Source organism: Symphodus melops, assembly GCF_947650265.1.
Source record: "Symphodus melops genome assembly, chromosome: 21".
Taxonomy (NCBI): Eukaryota; Metazoa; Chordata; class Actinopteri; order Labriformes; family Labridae; genus Symphodus; species Symphodus melops.
Window position 1 is genome coordinate 19,609,870 of NC_136711.1, and position 25,967 is coordinate 19,635,836.

The 25,967-nt window shown below is 44.4% G+C and overlaps 1 protein-coding gene across 2 annotated transcripts; it reads left to right on the plus strand.

Moving 5' to 3' along the window:
• The first annotated feature begins 15,039 nt into the window (after window positions 1-15,039).
• Window positions 15,040-25,960, plus strand: fam171a2b (family with sequence similarity 171 member A2b). Of its 2 annotated transcripts, none has more exons than XM_079333652.1 (8): window positions 15,040-15,364; window positions 18,677-18,904; window positions 19,211-19,303; window positions 19,715-19,873; window positions 20,804-20,983; window positions 21,072-21,185; window positions 21,912-22,059; window positions 22,217-25,960. In XM_079333652.1, exons 1-8 carry the CDS (start codon window positions 15,268-15,270, stop codon window positions 23,709-23,711), a joined length of 2,514 nt encoding a protein of 837 aa, XP_079189778.1. In that variant the 5' UTR covers window positions 15,040-15,267; the 3' UTR covers window positions 23,712-25,960. The 2 variants fall into 2 exon arrangements, with proteins under 2 accessions (XP_079189778.1, XP_079189779.1); XM_079333653.1 differs by having other exon boundaries at window positions 15,042-15,364; window positions 21,912-22,038.
• Window positions 25,961-25,967: the final 7 nt, after the last annotated feature.

The following is a 25,967-nucleotide window of genomic DNA, read 5'->3' on the forward strand; positions in this document are numbered from 1 at the left end:
TGCTGCTCAGAACAAGGAACACCAGTTGTGCTTATGTACCCAGGGAGGAGGACTTACTGTATATTTATGATTTGCATGTTTCCTCTCCATACGTCTCTCCACTCAGACACCTAAAGCACACACATATTTCAAGTGGTAAACAGTTTCAGGAGTTGGTCCTTGAAGCAGGTTTGTGACAAAGCCAGTGTGAGTTATTGGTAAAACCTTCGGCCGATGGTTGTATTGATTTTCTGACAGGGCAGGATGTAGTAGCATCTGCGGACATGACACAACTGGGTGCATGCTAATAAGGTCGCCCGACAAAGACGGGCCCTGTAACCTTCCAGAGGTACGAGTGTGCTCGCTAAACAACCATACACGCTGATAAGTAGCTCTGTGAACGCTTCTCATCCATATGCAAAGCAGCCGTGACATTTACGCGCTTTCCTGTCCGCCCTGTGCGAGCGGCGAGCGACCAGAGCTCGGTATTGTTTTGGTGTAGTGGCCTTCTGAGGAGGATGATACACACACACAGCTGTTTTTTTTTTTTTTTTTTTCCAATCACTCCACCCTGGATTACTTCCTGCCAATTTTTTTTTGATAAAAGGACATTTTGCTTTGTGCCGTTCTGGTGACGTCACGGCGGTGCCCCCCCCCCCCCCCCGCTGACATTTACAGGGATAAAGGTGGCGGTTGTGCAACATGATAACAACGAAGATGAAATTGCATTCAGTGTGCTGGAATAGCTGCCTTTGTGTCCGACAATGAGCGCCCAGATAAACAGATTATGTACAAACAGGCATTAAAGCTGAGTCCAGATTCTGCTCGTCTGTGAATGAAGCACTTTGTGTTAGCTGTTAGCTGTTAGCTGTTAGCCGATTCTTCTACGTCTGTGTTGTTTTCAACATAAAAATCCTTCCCTGCTTCCTGAAACTGTCCAACACGCCCGACACTGTAAACATGTCGTGTAGGAGACGTAAACAGAGACGCTTACAGCCCTTCAGCTGTAAATCTCACCGCCCTGATTGGACCCTGTGACGGCGGCGAAAGGTTTGACCTGCTTTCATTACAGCCATCTATGAAGCGCTGCTTTAGCTTATATGGAGTCATTAAGGAATTCATTTAGTTTTATCATCTATTAGAAACTTCTCCCTGTATGTTTAATAAAAAAAAACAAAAAAACACAGACGATATTTTTTCAATTAAAAATGAAGAACAGCTAATACAACTTAAAGAAGACGAAGTTTTCAGCACTGTAAAGTAAAAATAAGACTAAATGAATAAATTAGATTTAACGGGATGAAAGTAATGAAAAGGAATTAATATGGAAATGAATGTTTGAAAAAATAAATAATATCGTGCTTTAAAATGAAAAAAATATATCTACGATTAAACCGAAACAACAAAAGACAAAAATAAAATTCCACTTAAAAATAATATTAAAGGTCTTTATTACAATCTTTAACAGAGTAGTGCAAATTCTGTTACAAGAACAACGAACCAGAAAACGTGGGAAAGAGGAAGATTCAGAAAGAAGGAATTCATGAGTAAAATGTAAACCGACAATATTTGCCGACACGCCGCATCTTATTTCTTTAATTCTCTTGAGTTGTTTTTGGTGCCGTCGTGTTAAAAACACTAAAATCTCATCCAGCTTTGTTTCTGAAACCAGTTTAGTGTGAACTTGTCCTCGCTGTAATCACTTTGTAAAGTTCTGTTTTTTGATGCTTCATTGAGGAAACTTTGACTGCAGATCAGCGTTCATGTATTCAGTCAAAGTTATGAAACAATAAGAGATGACAACTTCCAGCGGTCAGCGAAGAGCTTTTAAAGACGCTGCACAGCAAAACTAAAAATATCATTCCCAGAGGAGGAATTAAAGTGACTGCATCCTTAATTCATCCAGACAAGCAAAGTGTTTCTGTCCTACGTCCATCCATTACAGTAATGAAGCCTCCGACAAACAGACAAGATGCAGAGGGTCAGCGTCCTTGAACCTTTTTTTTTTTTTTAACAGATGTGAAATATTTTTTCATCCATCTATCATCTGTCATTTATTCTTTTCTCTCTGCGCCGATACATACTTCCATCTGTTCATCCATCACCTGTCTGTCTTTACACCTTTTATTTCTGCCTCTTTTCCTTTTCAAAAAAAAAAAAAAAAAGGAGACCAAAGCGGTGTCCTGAATCACTCCCTGTTCCTCCAGCCTCTTCTCACATTTATGGATTATCATTTCATCACCGCTGGAGATTCAGCTTCTCTGAACCGAAAATAAAGTCTGCAGCACGTAGATGTCACCACCAGGGGGCTCTCAATCAGAACAATGTAGTCATGGCCGTAGTCCGTAGTCATGGCAACCGGGCGAAACCGACCCAAGGAAGAGAAGATGTTTACAGACGAGCCGATGTGTCCGAGATGACATCGAGGCCAGTGGGGGGAATCACGGGAGTGATTCAGCTACAGTGCCCCCCCCATACTCGATGAAAATGAACTCCGAGTCGACCGTAGTCATGGCAACCGGGCGAAATCGACCCGAGGACCCAAGGAAGAGAAGATGTTTACAGACGAGCCGATGTGTCCGAGTGTAATTTACATCACAGCAGCTTTAACGTAACATCTGGCGTTTCCAAGGCAACAGTAAATATTGTGTCTTGTCACGGACACATGGACTAAAAGGGCGGCTGTGGCTCAGTGGGTAGCAACACGTCAGTTAGGTAACCAGAAGGTACCAGGTGTGAATCCTGAAAGGAACATATGCTCAGTGGGTAGAGTGGTCGCCTTGCAATAGGAAGGTTGAGGGTTCGATACCCACCTCCTGTGAGCAACATGACCGGTGTGTCCTTGGGCAAGACACACCCATCCAATCAGCTCAGGAGTGTAAACACTTCAGGGGTCAGGAAAGCAAATCTTCTTCTTCTACTAAACTGTAGGAATTAAATGAGGTTATTCAAGTATACTCAATTTATGGAAACGTGCGTTTAGTCCATTTGTAATTATTTAGATATTTTAGTGAAACATTTTTATATGACTCAACATCCGGTACTTGATTTAGTCCAAATGTTTACAGAAAAACTCATGTGCTCTGTATGGACACACCGAAGGAGCTCCTAAAGAAGCCGGATGCTGTAAAGCGTTGATGTACATTTTATTACTGGCTGCTGTGCTCTATGTGCTGCTAAGCCGTCGTCTCAGCATGCATGCAGTCTTTGGCTGACTCGTATAATAATGCTCCCCTGAGCTGGTTCCCCCTTATCTGAGTACAAACATGTGTAAAGCCCAAACTCAGCATGGCCTGCATGCTCACACGAGCCTGTTTGTCCCGAGAGCTGGAAAAAAAAAACACATTTCAAACATGCAACATGAGAAACAGCCTTTCACAAACAGATTCACGACATGAAGAGAAAGAAACAGATAATTACCTTTCAACAGCAACAACACAGAGACTGATGAAGACTTATCAGAAGGGATTTTATTCTCTAAAGTCCGTGGAAAATAAAATCAGCAACGTGTCTCTAAATATGTCGCAACAAGGTCGTGTTAAACATGTAAAAAAAAAAAAAAACTAGAACTCTGTTTGACTAAGTTGCCGGTCTTTAAAAGTGTTTTGGGCCGGTCAAAACGTAACTGAGCGCCTTCATATTTTCAACATATTTCTTTTCTCAGCGATTTAAAATCACTGTCACATCCCCGGGTTAAGTTGATTTCTGTTTCCCTCATGTATCATGTCCTGTGCTTGTGTTTTACTCTGTCACTCACCCTGTCTCTCGTTCCAGGTCTGTTGGCTGCGTGCCCGTCCCCCAGTGTGTCTCAGCCTGCTGATTACCTGATGTGTCTCACCTGTGTCTTGTTAACTCCGCCCCCTGTTCAGTCTGTCTTCCCCTCACTCTGTGCCAGTTCGTCTGGTTAGTTTAGCAGCGTAACCAGCACTTATATCTTCTGTATTCTGATCCTGACCTCGCTAGTTTTTGACCCTGATTCTGCCTGAACTATCTGACTACCTGAGTACCGAACCCAGCCTGATTAAAGGACCTGTTTTTACCTTTTTGGCTAACACATGAATAATAGTTCCTTCTCAACGAAGTCTCTCCTGATTTCACTGGTTTTAAATAAATCATTCAACAACAGTGGGGTTCTATCAGAGAGTTTCTTTACCATAGACTGTAACTATTAACCTTTACTCTTCACCTTTATATGTTATGTGTACCTTTCTGATCACTCGAGTACCAAAGGGGTACTGTGTATTGGTCAGTCTGAGAGTTCTGTGCCTCTGCATATATTCATGTTCCCTGTACATACAGAGAGCTGGGAGCTGGAGGAGGCTATACTGCAGTTATTGATTGGCGTTTACAGGGCTGAAGCGCTTTACCATGATTTTTCTCACGTTTGGGGGGGGGGGGGGAGATGGAACAGCAGGGAGAAGGGAAGGCAAATCAAAATAGTTAGCAAGCTTGCAGTCTCAGAACCAATCATCTCTTCATGCCTCAGGGAACAATGGCCGACATTTGGTAATTCAGTTACAGCTGGTGGTCAGTCATAAAGACTTCCTTTTCCGTACGCTGCATTGTTTACAATCCAATAAGCAACTTAAGAAGTGACAGCTCAACAGACAAGTGATGTCCCTTCCAGATGCATCTCAGAAATAAACGTTTCATTGAATAAGTGTCCAATCATCTGTTTCCGGTGAGTCTCAGCTCGGCTGACTTCAGAGACACCGACCTGGAAAAGCATCTCGATATTCACACGCGTCAAATGGGTCCTAAGTTCTCCAAAGTAACAACATGGTGACGTGGGTTTTTTTTAAAGCTTAAGTCAAGCTTTGTCAGGTCTGTCATCAAGACGAGAGGGGGAAAAACAACTTTTCAAATGCTCGTTTGTTGAATGACGGTCAGATCAGTTCAGTACAGTCACACCCCGTTTCACGCCGTGCATTCCAAGAAGTCTTAGCCTTGGCTTCCCTGACATGAAGTCAAGCTAATAAAAGGCCGTCCGCTGCACACATGCAAGACATCTCTCCTGGAGAGATAATCAAATCGTCGTCAGACTACACTGATACTGTTTGGGTTAGACGTCAAGTGGCGGATTGCGTTCCCTCGATATATGCTCTCTTCTCTCTGACGCTGGCGTGTGATTGGTGAATCCTACATAGGTTACAAACTAAAACATCGCGTCGACAGATCGTGGGATGCTTATCCAACAGGAAGTTGGAAGGTGGTGACCTCTGGCGTTATGTCAGAGTTTACAATCACAGCGAAAGGTTGAAAACTTACTGGAGGCAATTTAGCATCTATGAGTTGCTTTAACCTGAGGATGAATCTTTTTCCAAGAAAGAACACATTTAATAGACAACCAGAAAAAGGCTTTTCATGCTTGTCGGTCCATATACTGGAATATAAGAGACGGTGACATAAGACATACAGGAGCTGTAACAAAAATAAGAGCGAGCCCCCCGAGGAGACGTTAAGTGAACACCACTGTGTCTCCCTGATGGTGATTGTACTGAGTAATCTCTGTTATAGTGAATTTTTGAGTGAGGTCCAGCGCACCAATTCCTGAAGAATTGATTTTTGTCTTGTCAGCACTTCTGCTGCCAGGCCTTTATTAATCAAGTGGTCGTGTTCCCATGGAAGTGGCAGAGCTGCAGCAGGTGTGAAGGTCACCTGGAGAGTCATATTTTAATCAAAGACCAAGGAGCTAAAAATAAAACTCCCCCGGCGGGGCGCCGCACTGAGACACTCAAGGAGATGTGAAAAGGCACCGTGGTGTACACGGTGTAATTATCACGCATACACACCGGGGTGGCTAGCATGCAGAAATGTCAGCCGGACAGGTTTTCTGCTCTATAAAGAATCAGCCATCGTCAGTGAGGAAGAATGTGCCGCAATGCACCTGCGAGTCAAGAGAGCCAAGACTGGCAGCGAGGATCACCGAAGTGACAGGTCTGAAAGGGAAAACATAAAGACAGCAATTACTGACAGAATGCGTGCGCCAAGACTCAGAAGTCACGTGACATCAAAGGAGTGTGCCGGGTGCGTGTGTGTGCGTGTGTGTGTGTGTGTGTGAGAGAGAGAAAGGGTACATCTGTGTTTGCATTGTGTGTATGATCACTGCGGTTAGAATAACTGACTTTTTATTAGTTTGAATAGTTAAAGTGAAGCTTCATCAAAAGGAAGCAGGTGTGTGTTTTACAATCTGCTAATTACCCCAGATTAAAATCCAGGTGGAAACAACGAATGAACAGTTGTTGACAATCACTCAGGAGGACGTTATCACGGAGTGCCAGACTTATCTTTGCTTGTCTTTCTGTATCAGCTGCTTCTTCTGCAAACAGAGAGTCAGTGCAGGGACCTTCCTTTATATACCTGTAATAAATACCTTTTACATATCTCACAGGGTTGTCACCAAAAACACAAGTCCAAAGCTCTCTAATATTATATGTGAATTACTTGTTTTAAAAATTAACCCCCCAAAAAAGCAGGAGAACTTCTTTAAAACTTGGACGAACCTTTTTTTTTTTTTTCTCTCTGTAGTTCGTTTGAGCAGAGTCGGTCACACGGCGACCGTTGTCATGGAGACGTGTGAAGTCGAAGCATCATTACACACAGACAAGGAGGAAAATCCTACATTTAAAAAAGACAAACAGCATATTTGGGGTAGAGGGAATAAATGTTTAACCACTCAAATGAAGCCTGTCTCTCTCCTGCTGGAATATTTAAAGGGCCGGTACACCCAAAACTGCCGCTTCAGCTGCATTTTCCTCTTTAATATCCAGAGAAACAATCTACACAATTAACTGAGTTGTATTGTGGAAAAGCAAAAGCAAGGCGTGAACATCACGGGACAGGGCGCCGCCAGCGAAGATACAAATAAAAACACACGAGGGTTGACAAACGGGACGCCGACTTCCTGTCGGGGGAAAACCGGTTTTATTTCAAACACGACGGCAAGCCGAGGAGTCAAAGGAACCGCCTTCTGACATTTTCATAAAATGATGACAACCACGACATGTGACACAGTGACGCCGTCGTGTCACACATTTACCTCTGCTCTCAATTAGAGAGGTGCTTTGATGGTTGACTACGCCCATTTGCAGGCACGATAGCGATGTGAATAATGGCTTTTAATTGAACATTAACACATATTTTGTTTAATGGAGCTCGACCTGTTTTTCATCTCTGACTCGATTTCACTCATTACCCGTCCTGAATCTTTTTTAGAAAGGCGCTGTTGATGTTCACTGTAGTTTTGCCGCCTCCTGATCTTGTCTTGTTTACCACGTACCTTGGCAGGTCATGCAGCCGCCGTTGTCAACAGACTGTTGTCATGGAGACAGAGGGGAAGTGCAGCGCTTTAATTCCACCCAGGTGGACATGGGGCCAATGAATTCAGGAGCATAGAAGTTTGACAGCTCACCTGTTTGCTGCCTTCCTGCAAAAAAAGAAAGTCTGATGGCATTTGTTGAGCCGTCTGACATTTTTAAAATGTAGGAAGAAAACTGAACTTTAAGCACTTCTTTAGCATTTATAACGGCAAAGATGAGACGATTAAACTCAGCTTGGTGAATCTGCAGGTGATGAACCTCTTTAAGGTTTTATTATTATTATTCCTGCATTTCATACCTTCTGATGATATGCATATACATTTGAAGAATACATTGAAGTAAGAACAAAGGATCAGAGGTATCGTCTCGAGCCTGATTAGCCGCTTGTCTCTGAGCTCACTTCATCACTTCATTTGAGCGCTTGAAATCTGCTCTTCTGGTGATATATCTCACTCACAGAGAGGCGGCGAGCTGGAGCAGATTGAAAAATGTGTCATCCATTGAACTTATCCCTGAGCTGGCCCTTTGGGACATCTTGAGTGTTATTCTCAGAAGTTTTAATCAACCCTGAGTTTGAAAAACGGATTGATTAAAAGAGCGAAGGAAACAGGATGAAAGAGAAAGGAAGAAGCAGGAGAGACACGATGCTCCTGACGAGTTCAGGGGAATAACAGAAGAGATTTGAACGTCTCATATAGTACTGAAGATAATGAAGGGAAAAACTCGCTCTACTCCAAACACTAATTTACACTTAAATATAAGACAAGTAAAATAAAGAAAACATCCGTTAAGTTAGCACAGAAACAAAATCAGAAGGCGTTCTGGACACTAAATATTGGGAACGTATCACGGCCAGGAACAGAGACTCAAACGCTCGACTCAGGGAAGGTAAAAACAGGTCCTTTAATCAGGCTGGGTTCAGTACTCAGGTAGTCAGATAGTTCAGGCAGAATCAGGGTCAAAAACTAGCAAGGTCAGGATCAGAATACAGAAGATATAAGTGCTGGTTACGCTGCTAAACTAACAAGACGAACTGGCACAGAGTGAGGGGGAAGACAGACTGAACAGGGGGCGGAGTTAACAAGACACAGGTGAGACACATCAGGTAATCAGCAGGCTGAGACACACTGGGGGACGGGCACGCAGCCAACAGACCTGGAACGAGAGACAGGGTGAGTGACAGAGTAAAACACAAGCACAGGACATGATACAAGAGAGGCCGACGCGTGCTCCGCAACGTTTAAAACAATAACATCAGCAATGTATTGATAAGATAAGATCGGATAAAACTTTATTGATCCCCAGTGGGTGCAGCAGCAGCAATACAGAACAAAAGCTTAAATATAATTTGAACAATAGAAGAGGACATATACAGAAGACATAACAGGGTGAACTAAACAGGACAATGAAGAAATGATGTGCAGTGAATGGCAGGTTAAAGTGACGTGTGTGTTTAGAGGCAGCGAGTTACGTCAACACTTATAAAGTATAATATTGTGCAAATTGGTGCAATCAATGCCTGCAATGATTGTTAATGAAGAACAAATATATAACCAATATTTCATTTCCAAACATCATTATGTTGCTGCTTGTTTTGTCTAGAACACTCGAGTTTTCTTTCCTGGTTAATAAAAAAAAATAAACTAATGTTGTTTTTTATATAAACGACATCTAAAGAATCAAAGTATAAAATGTTTAGACGACCTCGGTCTGTGGAGTTTAGTTTAAAGTTAACGTTGGGGTCGGTATCTTTGGAGAAGTTGGATAAAATGTTCAAGCATGAAGGTGTAAAAGCTCCTGGACCCTCGACGTGCTCGGCCTCATTAGTGATGCAGGACGTGTCCACGGGGGAGAGAGGAGCGGTGCATCATGGTTAACCCTAACAAGCTACCGCACTTCTTCTGCGGACGCTGAGGCGTCAGAGGAGCTGGATGTGAGTCTCTAAGATGTCTTTTATTCACCGCAGGGAGAACTGCTGAATTGGCACCGAAAGGCGAAAGAAGTCCTGGCTTGAACATTTTATTTCCTGGATATGAGATCCATTAAACGTACGCTGCAGCGTCTCTCCAGCTGGCCCTGCGAGGCCCGGAGTTCTGCTCCCATCAGGACTTTTTGTTTTGGTGATATTACAGACTTTCAAAATGACTCATCGGAAGATTCAAAGATATGAAATCTTTACAGATCAAAAATGGATGAAGGAAAAAGTCATAGGTTCTTTATTGTAAACCATATTATTTGCACCTCTAACCCACAATCCTTTGCAGTCTGCCTGAGGACAATAATTGGATGGACCTTTCCGAGACTAAAAGCGAGTCAAGCCCAGATTTTGTTACTTCTCCTTTCCTGTAAGAGCCCAAAGTGACCCCCCTACTCATTCATCCTGGTGTAAATGTCCACAAATCCTCCACTGACATTTCAGAAAATCCTTATATCTGTATTTTTAACGCCGACCAGCTACCTGAACACGTGATGACTAAAACTCAGCTCTGCAAAAAAAAAAAAAAGAAGAGATAGGAAGTAAAAAAGTAACTAAAAAAAATAGATAGGGAAAAAAGAATTAACAACACTTGGTCATTTAAATGAAAGATGAATTTACTGCCATGAAAGTATTGGATGTGGTGGATGCCTAGGATTTTTGTGTTTTTGTTGCCGCGGTAACGAAACAGGTATATTATTTTATTTTCCCCATAATTGCAAAAAAAGTTTAAAACTCGATATAAAACGTGTCTTTTTCCTTGGTACAACATTTTTCTTTTGCACTTTGATGAACTTCACAATTCGACTTTGTGGGCTGCTCTGGATTTTGGTCCCGGTTCTGTTCTCGGACTGGTAATCTTGAAGGCCAGCAGCTGTCATTTAGCACAGCAGAAACACCCTCAGTGTGTATCAGCCACATACACACACACACACACACACACACACACACACACACACACACACACACACACACACACACACAGTGGGAGTCCAGATTCAAAGCCTGCTGTCGATCATGTCTCCCTGCTGCAGCTCTACACACACCATGATGATCGGCTCAGGTAAGAGTTAAAGGTGTAAGGGAGGGGAGAGGTGCACCTTGTCTACATTTAATCACGCAAGGCTCTCGACTCAGCAAGTGTTCTTTACAGTCAGCATGACGAGCGCACAGTGACAAAGGTCTCTGTCAGCAGGAAGGGACTTTTCAAGCTCCCCTCTGCCCCCTGCTGGTTCATTCCTCTCCATGCATGTGGCTTGAAAAGTGCAGACACAGCAGGGCAGCACCTGGAGGCCTCGCTAATTGACTTTGACAGAAATATGAAATGAAAAAAAAAGAGATGATTCAAGAGAGATTGGAGCCCGAGGTCTGCCCTCACCATCTGGTTCTCAAGTACGAGGTTGTTATCCATCAGTGCTGAGTCTCTGCTAATGATCTCCTTCATTATGGAGATGACAAACAAGGAGATTACAACTGATACATGGATTCAATTTTGGACTTTTGAGTGGCTGTCAGTGAGCTCATTGTCTAAAGATGTGTTGTCTTACCTCGAGAAGACTTTTGAGCCAGATTGTTAATAACAGACAAAAACACTTCGTCCCACAGCGAGGTGCTTGTTCTGCCCTCTGAGTCTGCCTTCTCACCGTAAACAATAGGACATGGAGCCAGAAAGCAGCGAGTCCACCCGAGCCCTTCCAGAGAGGGGGCGTGGTCAGACACAGCTCATTTACATATTTAAAGCTACAGACACAGAAACAGCCTGTTCTGAGCAGGGCTGAAATAGAGGGGTTTATAGACATGATCAAACACAGGATCAGAGTGGATTTACAACAACACACTTCACACACATGATGAAGAGGAGCGAGGACACTTATTTTCTCTTTTAGAAAAGGAATACAATTTGTGACCTTTAAAGTTACTTTTTACTGTTTAATTTTTTACTCTAGCCTCCTTTTTTGGTAACAACCAAACATATGCTGTATACATCCATTTTGAGTCTTGTGTCTGTTTTTATTTCATGAGCTGGTTTTCTGGCGATCTCCTCACGGTTGATCTCGTGCTCTCGGCCTTATGACTGAAATATGATTAATGTGCTGGAGACAGTTCGATGTCTGGACGTAGAACGGCCTTCATTTCCACATGATAAATTTAACTGAAAGGAGCCAGTTGTGCTCTCAGAGAGACAGAGTGCTTGACCTTTACTGGCATATTTAATGAAAACCTCAGAGTACTGTAGTGATCCAACAAAATCAGGTTTGACACTGGACTTAGAGTTGTTTATGATTACTTTTCAACTTTAATCATAGGTTTCTGATTAAGGATTCTGAAATTGGGATTTAACTGAGTATGATATTGTTTGGATGCACAGCTGAATGCCTAATAGAGATATTAGCCCATTGACTGTAAATACTAAGAGGGGGCTTTGGAGTCCCACATGGTGGAAATGACTGACTCAATTTATCGATATTAATCAATAATCCCAGAGGACAGCACTTACAAACATTACTTAGAACACTTGTTTCCAAAGTGATCCTCGATGAAAACAAACAAATAAATAAAAAACAACATATAGCAACATAAACCTGTTAGCCTCCTTTCCCCCCTTAGAGGCCCACGGTTCAAACTCCCGACCTTTGACTCGTGGTCTCGTGGTTAAGAGTCCTGTCTTTATGTTTTTTCTTTTCTTTATGTCATTTTTCCCCACACACAGCCTCGACGCCACACGCACAGACTTTTTAAACCTTGTGTTCTCCACAGATAATGGATTAGTGCGTTCATGACAAAGGATCCTAGTTTTCCACTGGGATCGTTTCCATGGTGCTGGCACGCTATCATAACACACACTATGTTCCCAAACAACGTAATGTGCCGTTTGGAGATCATAGACTTTCACTTCTTTCTGAAGAACTGGCTGTCCCAAGAAACATGTAGTCCACTGCCAGCGGTGCGGACAGTGAGGAGCTTAGCGTTGTCAAAACTCGTCATCACAAAAGAATTTGAGCCTGAATATGATACTAGTACATGTTGATCACTAAAGAAACTAAATCTAAGTCCTGGGCATCCTACAGTGTGTTTCTGCAGGTAAAGATCCTGTTCATTTTCTCCATAGTGGATTTGATTATTAACCATAATGTCAGAACTATCCAAGGTAGACTGACCAGGAGCTACCTGTGTGTGACACGATGTGTTTATACACACGTTTGTATATCAGCCTCGTTTTAAGAAGCACATGGTTTATTCAAGATATCGGGGGGAAAAATACACTTCATACGATCAAATAAAGTCAAAGCGACATCTTTGATTAGTGTCATTACCGTTGCATTTTTTCCCGCCCCTGAGCGCCGAATATGAAAGAAATCTGCTTCAGCGGCCTGACGTGCTGATAGAACGAATGTTTTTAATCTGAGCAGATCGTTACAATTTGAATGTGAACTTTTCACCCCCAAAGTAAAATTAATGTTCAAACTTTAGATAATAAATGGCGGGGCTAGCGTTTATCGTTTCAAACATGTGGTATCGAAAAGAATCAAACTAGCCAAAATGTTAGCCAAGACCTGTTAGCCAGCATCAGCTAGTGACAAAAAATTGCTTTTTATTTTTTTTAATCATTTGTTTCTAAATCTGCATCTCTCATCTTACTTAAAAGTCCGACTTTCAAATCATGAATTGAGTTGGATGATATTTAAATGCATTAGTAATGATCAACATGAAACTTGAAGTGAAGCCCCAGTCTGGTTTGAAAAAGCTCAGTGACATAAATGTGAATTATTCTGCCTTCTTCTTTTCCCTCCATAAACAGTGTCTCTTTAAATCCCTGATTTATCCTGAACCAGGCCTTTATCTCACATGCTTTGGATTATCTGCACATACTTGGTGCCTGAAAGTAGTTAAAATGCCAGATTAAAGAAATAATTTCCTGACTTGACATCTAACCTCTGTTTTCCCCTGAAATGTTTGCTGTCTCTTGTCGCTCTCTAACTCATGCCATCTTTTGGCTGCATGTGGCTGAACATGAGAACGGGTTGAATTAGCGAACTTAAAGAATAAAAAGCATCACGAAGGGGCCTGAGTCAACATTTCTCCTGATTAATAGCTTACACATTTATCCTTAAAAACTAAATCTAAGAGGCGATTTAGATCTTATGTACCAAGCAGCAGCAGCAGCCGGCAAACAAAGTGACAACAATCCTAAATCAAACTCATTTTAGTGACAAGGTGTGTCCATTCTTTCTTCAGCTGAAATAACCGTTTTATGTTTAGCAGATGTTTTCAAACTTTAAATTATTTTTTTTATATTTAAAAGAACTAAATCCAAAAAAATCTCCTGCAGCCACGCAGGCAGGAGGTTGTATTTCTGTAATGAATGAAAAACAGCAGAGCGAGTTTTTGTGTTGAGCGATAAATCTACAAACCTTCCATGCAGCCAGGAATATGAAATACTTCTGCAATATGACTTTTTAATTAAACAGTAAAAATGATGAATCTGACAACCAGCTGCTGCTGCTGCTGCTGAGCAGAGAGGGAAGTCAGAGCGAAGCCTGGATCGATGGGGGACATCCGCCGCGAGTATACAGCATGTTTCTCCAGAAGTTTTAGTTTGTAATGTGAGAAACAGAAGTTTGATCCAGAACAAACTTTGTCTTCTTCAGAAGCTAAAACACCAACAAGGAACATTTTTTATGCCCAAACTAACAAAAACAGAAACCCATTTTTAAAGCTTTTTTTTTTTTTTAGATTTATCCTCTAAACTAAAATCAGTGGTCGACGTTGTAGCACTCAGATGTATGAAGGTCTTGTCCACATCTTATTCAGGCCTTTAGAGGTGTGTAAAGTATACAAACTAAACATACAGGCATCGTCACTCTGGAAGAATTCAGGCCTACTCAAGTATTGCATTTAAGGACGGGTTTCATATGAGGGACCTGGGTCCAGGTCTGAGATGTGTGCAGACAAAACATGGTTCTACATCAGGGTTGTGCACACTCAGATCACTTACACAGGTGTGATGGAGCAGCAGGAACACAGAGGCAGGATGCACAGTGATCTGCTTTATTCATAGACTGTCACTGTACAAAACCTGAGTGACGTCACCCATGTGTTCCTGCAGGGGGCGCCAGAGGCTCATCGGCAGCAAATCAGACAAACTTATTGTACTTAACTGAATCAATTCGATTCACCTGTGATGACTTTTTAAGGAGAAATTGTTTGGAGAAAGGTTTGTTCAGGATGACCCTTTAATTTAATGATCATAGTCGCAGTCACGGCAACCGTTGTCAAGGAAACTAAAAGTACAAGTATGTATTATATATCTAATTTAAGTTCATAAAATTAGGAGCCACAACAATATCTTAATACTTATTTTAAAATTGTGATTGTTTTCATCATTATTTTTTAACACAAAGTTGATGGTTAAAAAAAAAGGGGTTGTGCAACCTGCTAGGGGGTGGGGCTAGACAGAAAGGTCAACTTTTATAATTATGACGTCACCCTAACGTCATTACGTAAAATTGAACGGGTATATTTTGTCAAAACGTTCTTTGTTGTTCATATAAAGAGAGGTCAGAACGAGTTATATGCATAAACTAGGCTCCAGATTTAATTCCATATTTTTTTATTTTGTCATTACACCGCCCCTTTTTGTAGCTCCTCCCCTTTGTTTATCTTGTTGTTTGTTTGTTTTTCTCTTGTTGTTCTCTGTGATTGTTTTGGGAACCAGAGAGAGCAGCTGAGTTGCAGTTCCTGCAGAGCCCAGCAGAGGGAAACATTGGACCCTTCTTCTTCCTCCTCCTCCAACCTCAGACAATAAAAACAAGGCAAAGCCCACACACACACACGCACACGCACACGCGCGCGCGCGCACACACACACACGGGAGCATCTCCGTTCTCAGCCGAGCCATGTCTGAAGAGGAGTGACGACGAGCTCACACACGGCTGGGAGGAAACATGGACACACGGCCGACATGGAGCAGGGACTAGAGATGTAGCTGCAAGGATGCCGGCCCACTTCATCCCCCGCTTGCTCCTCTTCGCCTCGATCTGCGCGCTCTGGGAGGCGCTGGCCAAATCTCTTCCAGATCAGGGAGCAGTTGGTGAGCTCGCCATATGGGGGGGATGCAGCACAATGAGGAGATGGGAGTGGTTGCATTTTTATGGCTTTTGTCGACATGTTTGCAGCGCTGCGCTTTGATATCACATCGGTTGAAAGACAACGCGCACAGAGGGGAGATTCTCTCCTCTCATCCGCTGCGTAATGTTAGTTTGATTGTGTGGATTCCTTCATATAGATCACCTACAGAGAGGGCCTCGCTTGTGTTTGACGTGTGATCGTGCATACAGTGCATCGGTGTGGTGTTTGAGACTGATCTGAGAGCCAGGCCTTCAATACAGTCTTCTGTATAAACGGGCCTTATGTTGCTGTTTGCAGGCCTCCGTGTGTGTTAAATAGCACTGACAGTAAAACTAACAGTGTTACAGTGAGCTGCTGGAAATGTGTCAGTCATCAAAAGCAGCTCATAAAAAGGAGACAAAGAACAACAAGGCTGATGTTGACTGAAACAGCGTCCACAGCCTCGCCTCTGTTGATGTTGTGGTGTGCACATCTGAAGGACATTATGTAATTACAGTGCATTATTCATGCTTCAAGATATTTTGGATCTGCACGGAGAGAGCTGCATTGTAACTGAGTACATTTACTCGAGTACACATCAGTATGCAGCACATGTACACGTTGTTTACATCTGAAGATCGTGTACTTTTCCACCCCATCTGCCTTTTTAATGTTCATATTTTAGACACAGAAATAGAAAATGATGCATTATTAACGGGGCGTCATGTAACAGGGTGAACGAGGACATTTTACATAACAGCACTTTAAAGGAACAGCGTGCGACTTCTCAGATCCAGCAGGTGTCGCCCTTGAGCTCCAGCATGAAGACCAAAACAAGCTGCTGTTTGGCCACGCCCCCCTGCATACTGAAGCCTCCGCCCTCCTGCAGAGACACGCCTCCAACAGCGGTGTATTCGAATGCACCATGAAGCACGAGAGGCGGACTAACGTGTCCTCTGCTCGAGCTGCAATCACCCGGGTCCTGGATTGTTGTGTTAGCATGTTAGCATGCTCTCAGTTAGCGCTATGATGAGATCTGAACAAAACGACTGAAATGAGTTATCAGGGGAAAACCGACGGAGGTTTTCCTGAGATAACTGGACGCATACGTTGAGATCTTGGATTGTCTCGCACCACGGTGACATTTGTGGACGTATGTCCTCTTAGGGCTTCCATACTTCTGCGAATTCTGCAGGTCCTGTTTTTCACACCATTCAAATTGTTTAGATTTCTACACGGTGCTTTTGTCTTTGTCACTTTAAGATCCTAATACTTCTCGGGGTGTGTGTGTGTGTGTGTGGGGGGGGGGGGGCGGGGGGGGGGGGCGTGGTCTTGTGGTTCGGGTGCTTGCCCTATGTACGGAGGCTGTGGTCGCCCTGTGTTTAAATCCAATCTGTGGCTCCTTTCCCGCAGGTCACCCCCCCTTGCTCTCGCTCTCCGTGCCTGATTTCCGACTCTATCCACTCTATCTCTACGATAAAGGCATTTAAAACTCAAAATCTTCTCCTCTAGCAGTAACCAAGGTGTTTGTTTAGTCTCAGAGCTGCAGCTTCTCTGTTCGTATGAGCTCATTTAAATTTCATTGTGATGGATTATTATTCCCAAATGGCTGCCTGACTGATTAAAACCTCCCCTAAGTGATACCTGGGGTGTGTTTCTGAACAGCTCAGCACTTCTTCAGACCTGCCGTTTTGTGCAAAGGTGTTGTTGAAGTGATTAGCATCCAAAGAATCTAGCATGGCAGCAGAATGAAGAGGCCGTTCTATTTCATTGACAAAACAATTAGTCCATGAACGGATCAGTCAATCGTGCATTTCCTGAAATTCACAGCTTTTTTTTTTATCGGAGGAAATTGACAATGATGGTTAGATTTAAAGAAAAAGGGAAAACCTTCCTGCTTCTGCTTCGATAACAACCTGCTCGACTCGGCCCGAAGAAGAAGAAGAAGAAGAGGAGGAAGAAGAGGAGGACGAGGGTTTACACTCCACTGACTCTCAGCTGTACTCGAGCGTTTGGAGTGGTCCAAATTTCCCAGACTCTCGATGCGACACAGTGACTCTCAGTGTTTCTGTCAATGGAGCCTCAGTGGTTCAATGTGGAGCACAAATGGAGGAAATCCTCCCCACAAAACACACAAGGGAGCCTTTATTGAAGCCATTATGGTAATGCTTTAAAGCAATTACACAAACAGACAATAGGTACACACACACACACACACACACATGCTGGGTGTAACCTGAATGCAGCCATTAGCCTGTCACTGGAGGCTCGGGGGGGTTTTAGAGGACGACAGCTCGTCGGGCTACAGGGAGCTGAGCAACAACAAGCCGGCTTTTGGAGAGTCAGCGCGTATCCATGGAAACATCCCCCAGCGTGACCCACATCCACGCCGATCAAGAGGCGAGATGAGAAACAAAATGTTCCGGGAGGATGAAGGGCAGACGTGGCCACGCGATGGATTTGTGACGGGAGTGTCTGATGACTAAAAAAACATCCTCATCGTTTTTAATCCAGCGCTGCTGGAAACGATTAGTCTGCACCGCATCATCATCATCAGGGGACACAAAGTGCTGAGAGGGACCGGTGCACGATGGTGCTCTAAAAACATTAAGGAAGTTAGTCATTCGTTTGTTTGTTAAAGAAAGTGCTCAGCAGCGTCTGCAGCTCTCAGACTCTTTCAGTCCTGATACCTCGCCGGGCTTTTAGATAGTGCGTTGTGGAAGCGAATAAGTCGGCCCCGGCTTGTCCAGCTATATCAATCAGTGATATCCAAGACTGATGTCGTGAAATTACGTTAATAATTTAAAATGTACCATTTGTGCTGCTTTCAGTGTTTCTCTTTTCTTAAACGTAACACGACGTCTGTGCCAATGAAAAGCCCTTATTGTGTCAGTTGTGCCAAACCAGTATGTCACCCAGCATGACCACCTTCAGCTGTCCCAGGTTTGCCAGGTCGTAAGAATACCGGGGCTCTCTACCCGACCGCAGCTTAACCGTGTAGACTAACGGGCATTGACCTCCAGCACAGCCGAGCCACCTCCCTCTCGTCCCCCATCATGCTAACATTCAGAGCTTCATCCTGTTCAGGTCATTTTAGACGCTGCTGCATGACGGTGATGTGCTCGCACGAGAGCCGAGGATGACTTGATGAGCTGAGCCGTATATAAGAGTTTAAATGTTACATATTAATTAAATGGACGAGGTTGGATTCATGTTTTTATGATTTGTCAGCACAAAAAGATCAAAAACGTCAAGTATTATTTTGTAAACTGGATCACACGTTTTGCTCTTCCAGAGGTGCAAATAAAAATCCAGGTGTTCGACAACAGCGACCTGTCGCCTTTGGCCGACGCTCAGGTGGACGTCCACGGGAATCAGACTGTCTTGGCGTCCAGCAGGGCCGGCAGCGATGGCGTCCTGAGGGTCAGCTTCCTGTACCGCACAGGAACTTGGGTGATCATCACAGCCTCCAAACGAGACTACGTCACCAACTCCGTGCCGTGGCACTCCAGCCGAATACCCCGTAAGTCACAGAGGACGAAAAGTTAATGAAGCATGAAGAGCACTTTCACTGTGTGGGGGAGACAGCTCGCTTTATTGGTTAGAATTTAGACTGCAGTACCTGCTTTAAACACTAGGTGGCAGAGTTACATATTGCTCCTTTAAAAATATCTATGTGGTTTAAGCTAGTATGTGTTCTGACTTTGTTGCTGGTTTCTCTCCCTCCTGCTGGATGTTTATCTCTACACTGGGAGAACTTTGAATTTCCCTCAGGATCAATAAACTATCTATCTATTTAATATTAATGTCTGGTCCTTGTTGTGTGCAGTGTACGCCTCGGTCAGCCTGTACCTCCTCGTTCAGAGGCCTGGAACTCTGATTCTGTACGATGACGTCCTGCAGGTGCTCTCGGGGTCACCAGGTAAAGAACATGTAGAGAGCTGAACTTCTAATGCTTGGACATGCATGCTCACTTATAAAAAAATTAAAAAATAAGAGTCATTGTCACAGAGGTAAATGTAGGATAATCCAGTTTTTTGGTGCTTGGGAAAATCACATTTTTATTCCATCATCGTATCTCACCAGCAGAGTGAGGACTGGTTCACACTTCAACTCACGTCTACTCCGACCTGCATCATGAAAATACATCCATTTGACCCTGTGTTATTTGCTTCTCCTATCGCCATAGCAACAGCTGCAGAAGAGTGTTTTTGTCGTAGTTCTTACAAATGAAGCTGGTTCTCCTCAGAGCTGGTTGTTTACCAAAGTCAAGTGTGTTTGTGTTTACACCTGTGTTTACGACGTGTGAGTTTGATTTGTGTTTTCTCTGCAGGAGCTCGTAACCAGCCGCTGGTGCAGCTTCAGAGGAAGTCCCTTCAGCTGCCGTCAAACTCAAACTACACGGCGCTGTCCGCCGCTCTGACCACAGCCAGGACTCAGTATGAGGTCGGGGGGTTCCCGTTTCTCCTGGGCCAAGAAACCAACAGCTCAGGTGGGCGGAATGTGGGAATGTGGGAAAGGACCTGTGTAATGTTTGCGCTCTCTTCCTGGAGCATTAGGCGAGCTGTTTCCTGTTCCCTCAGTTCTTAGAAGGATATCATCACACTTCAGCATGCAGCGGCCTTTTAGACAATAGGGAGATCCCAAATATGTGTCAACAGTTGAAAGAGGGGCTTTCCTGTTTGAAAATAGCAATGTCCCTGTTTGCATAGTACACCAACAACACAAGGAATGTCATCCTCTGAAAATCCCCTTTAACACGGATACTAAACTGGGACCAAATGGCGTCTTCTACTCACGTGTACTCTTGAAGGACATTTAAAGTAGCTAGCCGAGAGAGCCCCGTTTCCACACAGCAGTCCGGTACGGATCAGTACAGTTTGGTACGGTTTGGTTCGATTAAGCCCGATCCCGTGCCCTATTTGATAAGATAGCCGCCTGTTTGATGCCGATAGCCGCTATGTAAATAGCATCATATGATAGCAGCTAACAGCTAACTGCTAACTAATAAATTCAACAAAGGAGAAAAACGTTAACTGTAACACAGGAAGTGAGGATTCTTTCAACCAATCAGCAGACTGCAGTGTTTAGCTCCACCTTTCCGGGTCATCTCCACATTCTTGGCACCCCAACGGAAGGGTGGGACGATACGGATCGGTTATTTGGGAATCTTTCCCAGGATTAGTCTATGGAAATGCTGCATAATGCATGCCGTACCGAGACGGACCGAGCCGGACCGCTCAGTGGAAACGGGGCTGAGGTTAGTGTGCGCCCCGTGTATGGAGGCTGTATCCTCCTGAGCAGACGGCCCTGTGGCTCCTTTCATTCCCTACTCTCCGTCTCTCTCCACAGAGCCCACTGTCCGATCTTTGTGATGAAAATCATGTCTGATAATGAATGAAAGAGAATTTTTTCCCTTCAGGTGCAGAGACAGGATGGACAGACTTGACCGGTCTCGCCGTGGTCAGCATTCAGCTCTTCGACAAAGATGGCAACCCAATCCAGGTGTCGGATCCGATCCACGTCTCAGTCCCGCTGCCGTCGGACACCCGCAACAGGATTGCCACGAGTGTTCCTGCTTGGCTGTATCAGCCTAAGACGGGTGAGTGAAACAAACACACACATGGATCTGTGTTCTGCACAAAAACACTTTACAGAATATAAAACGGCTGTGGTGAACATCTGTGCAGGACTGTGGGTCAGGAACGGGACGGGCTACATCAAAAAGGACGGCCAGCAGTTTGTCTGGAACGTCGTCGTTCCTCAGATGGGATACTGGCTCGCTGCCTTTCCCACATCTTCAGGTACCGTAACTCATCCCTGCATCCGCTGTTTCGTCCTCAGTGTCGCCGTGCCAGCAGATGTTCCTGCTCGGTGTGTCTCAGGGGACAACGTCTGAAACGCTGTGTTTGGTGCAGGATGCCAGGTGTTGTTGCATTAAGCCGTGACAGCTTTCAGGATTTGCTCCGTGGAAAGATTTAGCTGTTAGCATCCAAACATAATCTACACTGATGCTTCTATCAGTGTTTTTCCAGAAAGAAGTTAGAAAGAAGATAATAATTTATTAATCCTGTGAAAGGAAATTCAACGCTGAAACACACATCTGGATATGCACTAACAGAGACTGCCTTGCTCAAGGGCAACTTTTTCTCATGTTCATGAACCTTGAGTCACCTCAAACTGTTTAATTATGTTATTCCTTCTTTTGATTCAAAGATTGTACAACACATAAAACATTTTGAGGATTTTTTTTTTTCAAGCTTTGCCTTTTTTTTTTAGGGATCTACATTTATGAAAAAGGGACGAAAAGTTTTGGAAATACCGGTTGCTGGTTGAAATGCACCCTATCATATTGCCTTCACTCAAAGATTGTAATTCAATTTGAACAAAAGTGACGTTTCATTCATTGTTTCTGTTTCGTGATATTTGGCTGCTTTAAAACATCTGGTAACGTCGGTGAAAACTAAATGTGGAGGGAGAACTTTCAAAGTGATTCTTGGACGTGTTTCCGTCTTTGCTTGTTTTTGCAGGATTGGGTCTGTCTCATCCAGGTTTGAGGGACATCACCACCTACCACACCCTGTTCCTGCTCTCCATCCTGGGCTCGCTGGCCCTGCTGGTGCTCATCCTGCTCTGTGTGCTGCTCTACTACTGCAGGTGTGGGCAGCGTAGACGAAGGTCTCAGTTTTAGGTTTCTTCAAAAAGCACAACGAAAATTATTTTCAGCTTGGATATTTGCAAATAACTCGGCGCCAAAGAGGCGTGTAGATGAAACTCCTCAGGTAGATGACGGGTGTTCTTTGCATCTGACCTTCAGTTTCTGTTGATCTTTCAGGCGGAAGTGTTTGAAACCTCGTCGACAGCAAGCAAAACCCCACACCGCCAATCTGAATGGTGCGAAGAGGGACCAGGGTACGTCCACTTCTCGTCTGAATCTCATCTGTGGAGGACACGTTGAGCCCGGCGCCTCCAATGACAAATCTGAAATGTCCCCATCGCGAGACTACCAGAGCTCAAAGGAGGACCTGACCAAACACGTTCCAGCTCACATGCTGCGACACGCGAAGGGAAAAAATAATTCCGGTTCCCAGCGTGGTGAGAGCTTGGCCATGAAAGTAACACGGGCCACGGAGACCAACAACCTGGACAACCCCCTGCTGCATGAAGACTACAACCGGAGCTACAGTCAAATGGAGGGAAAAGAGTCTGAATACCATCGACACCACAACGCCAACGACAATCGAGGGTATTCCTCCGATCCCCCGTCCCCGCCTCGCTTCCAAGGATATGTGCCAAACCAGCAGTCCGACAAACCTCCTGAGTACTCGGCAGCAGCTGCGGACAGCCTTGCAAGACCAACGTCCCTCAACACCCAACCGGGTCAGATCATCTTCTGCAGCTCCATCGACCAGATGAAGGAGAACATGTACCGGAGCATGGTGCCAACTCTGGTCATTCCGGCCCACTACATGCGTCTACCCTCCGAGTTTTCAGGCAAAGACGGCAAGGATCAGAAAGACCAAGACAAAAATGGAGCACAGATGGGAGGAGGGCAGCAGCATCACCACCACCACTCCCAGAAACAAGGACAGCAACAGCAGCAAGGAGGATCCCAAGGTGACGACTCCGAGGAGCCGAGCTGGGCGTCCGACTCCTCCGGTGGACCTGTGACCATCCCTGTGCTCTTCAATGACTCCACCATGGCTCAGATGAACGGCGAGCTGCAGGCGATGACGGAGAAGAAGCTACTTGAGCTGGGAGTGAAGCAGCACCCAAGAGCTTGGTTCATCTCCCTGGACGGACGTGACAACGCTCATGTTCGCCACTCCTACATAGACGTGGCGAATGATCTGAGCGGCGGAGGAGTTAGCGCGTTTTTGAGCGGTCCAAACAGCGGCAGAGACATCAACCTTGAACCACCTCTCGAGTCCCAAGAGCGCAAGTCGGGAGTCAACCGGAAGAGCAAAGACGAGCGCTGGGGGACGGGCGGACGGAAGAGCCACGGTGTCAGCAGCAGTGGCGGGAAGACGTACTCCAAGTTGGCCTACCCTGACCACAGCGATCCCAGCAGCAGCAGCGAGGGACGCCCGGTCTCACCCGAAGAGAACTCGCTGACCCCGCTTCTCGACGAAGGCCCGTCCTCGCGAGGGTCCACCATCCCGCGGAGAGGGCGCAGCCGCGTGAACAGCAGCCGCAGCAGCAACAGCGAGAACCGTCGCGACTCCATCACCAGTCCCGAGGACGACCCCGATGACAAAGAGGAGAACAAGAAGAGCCCCTGGCAGAAGATCGAGGACAGACCTCTCATGGTCTTCCACCCCAGGAAGTGAGCTGTCGGAACACTGGACCTTTTTCACGATCTTTTCCAAAAAAGGGGGGCGATGTTTCCGCGGAGAGATCTCACGATAAGCACAACCATGCTTCACTGGTCCATTTTCAGGTTGTTGTTTGACCTTCGTGTTTCTGGTGAGGTGCTTTTTTGCACTTTTTGTAGTCTCACTGTCAGTGAAGCTCACTGGTTTCCACCGAGAAGATCCGTCGTATACTGAAACCTAGAAGTCTAGTTGATCGTGAGTCGTGTCACCTATCACACCACTGAACCATCGTCTGAGCCGTTGCATCTACTGACTGTGGAAATAGCCATTTTATAGAGCAGAGTATAAGAACAAAGCACTTATTAATACTTTGATAATTCATTGATTGGTACTTACCAAGTATTTGGAAGTAGATGGAGTTTTTATGGCACCGATAGGTTTTTAGGTAAAGTAGATTTTCTTCCCAGGACTCCCATGGTTCATATCATTGGTAGAAGGTATGCACTTGTTTTCCCTTGACTAGTCCTGTTCCCTTAACTGTATCTAGAATAAGTTTTCTTTCAAGAAAACATGTTCCCAGAGCTCTAAATATGTGATGAACATTATCTGTTTTTGTCCTTGAATCCCCTGTGAATGGATAATGCATCGATTTTTTTTGCTCCTTCAGGGATGTTCTTGATTTGTCCTGTACTTGTGTGTTCTTGTGTTTTCAAAATCACTTATTCAGACCTTAAAAATGTTGAGCGTCATCTTCAAGTGTTTCTCGCAAATCCATTCTGTCTTGATTGATCTACATATCTGCCAAATTTTTTCTGCATATCTTGCCTTTTTCTCCCGTCGTTCAGACAAAGACTTGAATCTTTGTAATTTCCTGACGTGTAAATAGATTCCCAAACATTTGAAAGACCATTTGGTACAGAAAGATCGCATGCATACACTATGAATGTATGAAATAAATAGAAGGCACCAAAAGCCCCCCTCCCCCCCCAACCCTTATGACATTACTTCGGGCTCCTGCGTAGACAACCCTCAAAATCGCCAAGAAACGTTGAACCATCACTTTACTTGAATCTGTTTGATATCCGAGATCTACAGGGGTTGTTTGTTGGCGGGGGCCTGCACCACTTCTCTCCTGTAAGTGCCTTCTTTCACAAAGAATCGAGTGATAGGCATGCAGGTCCCTTTTTTAACATGCAGTTAAATCGTCACCTTAGCTAATCCGCCGTTGAGATCGGCGAGCACTAAGAAGCACACTGCATCGCGGTAACAGCGACGCGCGTCACTCCGGGGAGCATGCCTGCCAAAAAGTACCACTTTTCTTGCGGCTTCTACGTCCTTGATTATCTTACTTTCTTGTATCTATCCTCTTTTTCACCAAACTTGTAAATGCTATGCTGAACTATATGAGATTTTAATGTGTATAACGACGTGCATGTAACCTGTAGAATAGGGTGTTTTTAATGAAACCTTTTTTGAACTGATCCTGGATGTTTGGCGGAAAAAAAAAAAAAAAAAAATGATGCACTGACTGCATTGAATTGTGTTGCCAAATGAATTCAAAGATACACTGACGTCTCTCTTAATCCAGCTCTGACAAAACCACTTCCGGTCGTAAATGTTTACAACGATGACATAACTGACCAACACGCTCCCGCCGTTTCTAGCATCGCCACTGCCTACGACGCATCAGCAACTGTGAATCAATAATCGTGCAGATTCAGAACCGAACATTCTTGGTGTGTTTCGAAGAGTGCAATCTTCTCGGCTGTATAAAAAGGTCACGCTGGTTTGTTGGTCCTTTACACCCATTTGCTTGCTGTTCATAAGCCTGTGTAGCCTACAGGACAAACTGGGAATGTGATGCAGAGTGACACAGCCATGAAGCACGTCCTACTGACACGTCTCTTCCACTGCTGTAAATGTACATTTCTTCGGCCCGGGTACAGAGTTAACTAAGTTGTGCAATCGTGATTTTCCTTGCTTGTTTTTTTTTTGTTTGTTTGTTTGTTTGTTTTACGTGAGAAAACCTGTGTTTGGACAGAGCGTGCTCAGTCACAGCTGAACTGAATCACCCTGAGAGGAATCATTCGTCCTGCTGGTGTAAAAACGGCTGTGTCGGGTTGTAGACGAGGATTGAACTGTAGGCCTTCACCCTGTGCAGTGAATCATTTGCTTCATGAACCTGGTCAGTTGTTTGTAAACTGTAAATGGATTCTTTCTGTACATGAGGAAAAAAATAAAAAATGCATTTGTTCCCAAACTTATTCGGCA

What these genes read in the sequence shown, in the direction of transcription:
- fam171a2b (XM_079333652.1), top strand. Translation starts at nt 15,268, where the DNA reads ATGCCGGCCCACTTCATCCCCCGCTTGCTCCTCTTCGCCTCGATCTGC. An exon ending in TGCCTTTCCCACATCTTCAG is followed by an intron (nt 21,186 to 21,911) that starts GTACCGTAACTC and finishes TTGTTTTTGCAG; the next exon opens with GATTGGGTCTGTCTCATCCA. An exon ending in TGTGGGCAGCGTAGACGAAG is followed by an intron (nt 22,060 to 22,216) that starts GTCTCAGTTTTA and finishes TTGATCTTTCAG; the next exon opens with GCGGAAGTGTTTGAAACCTC.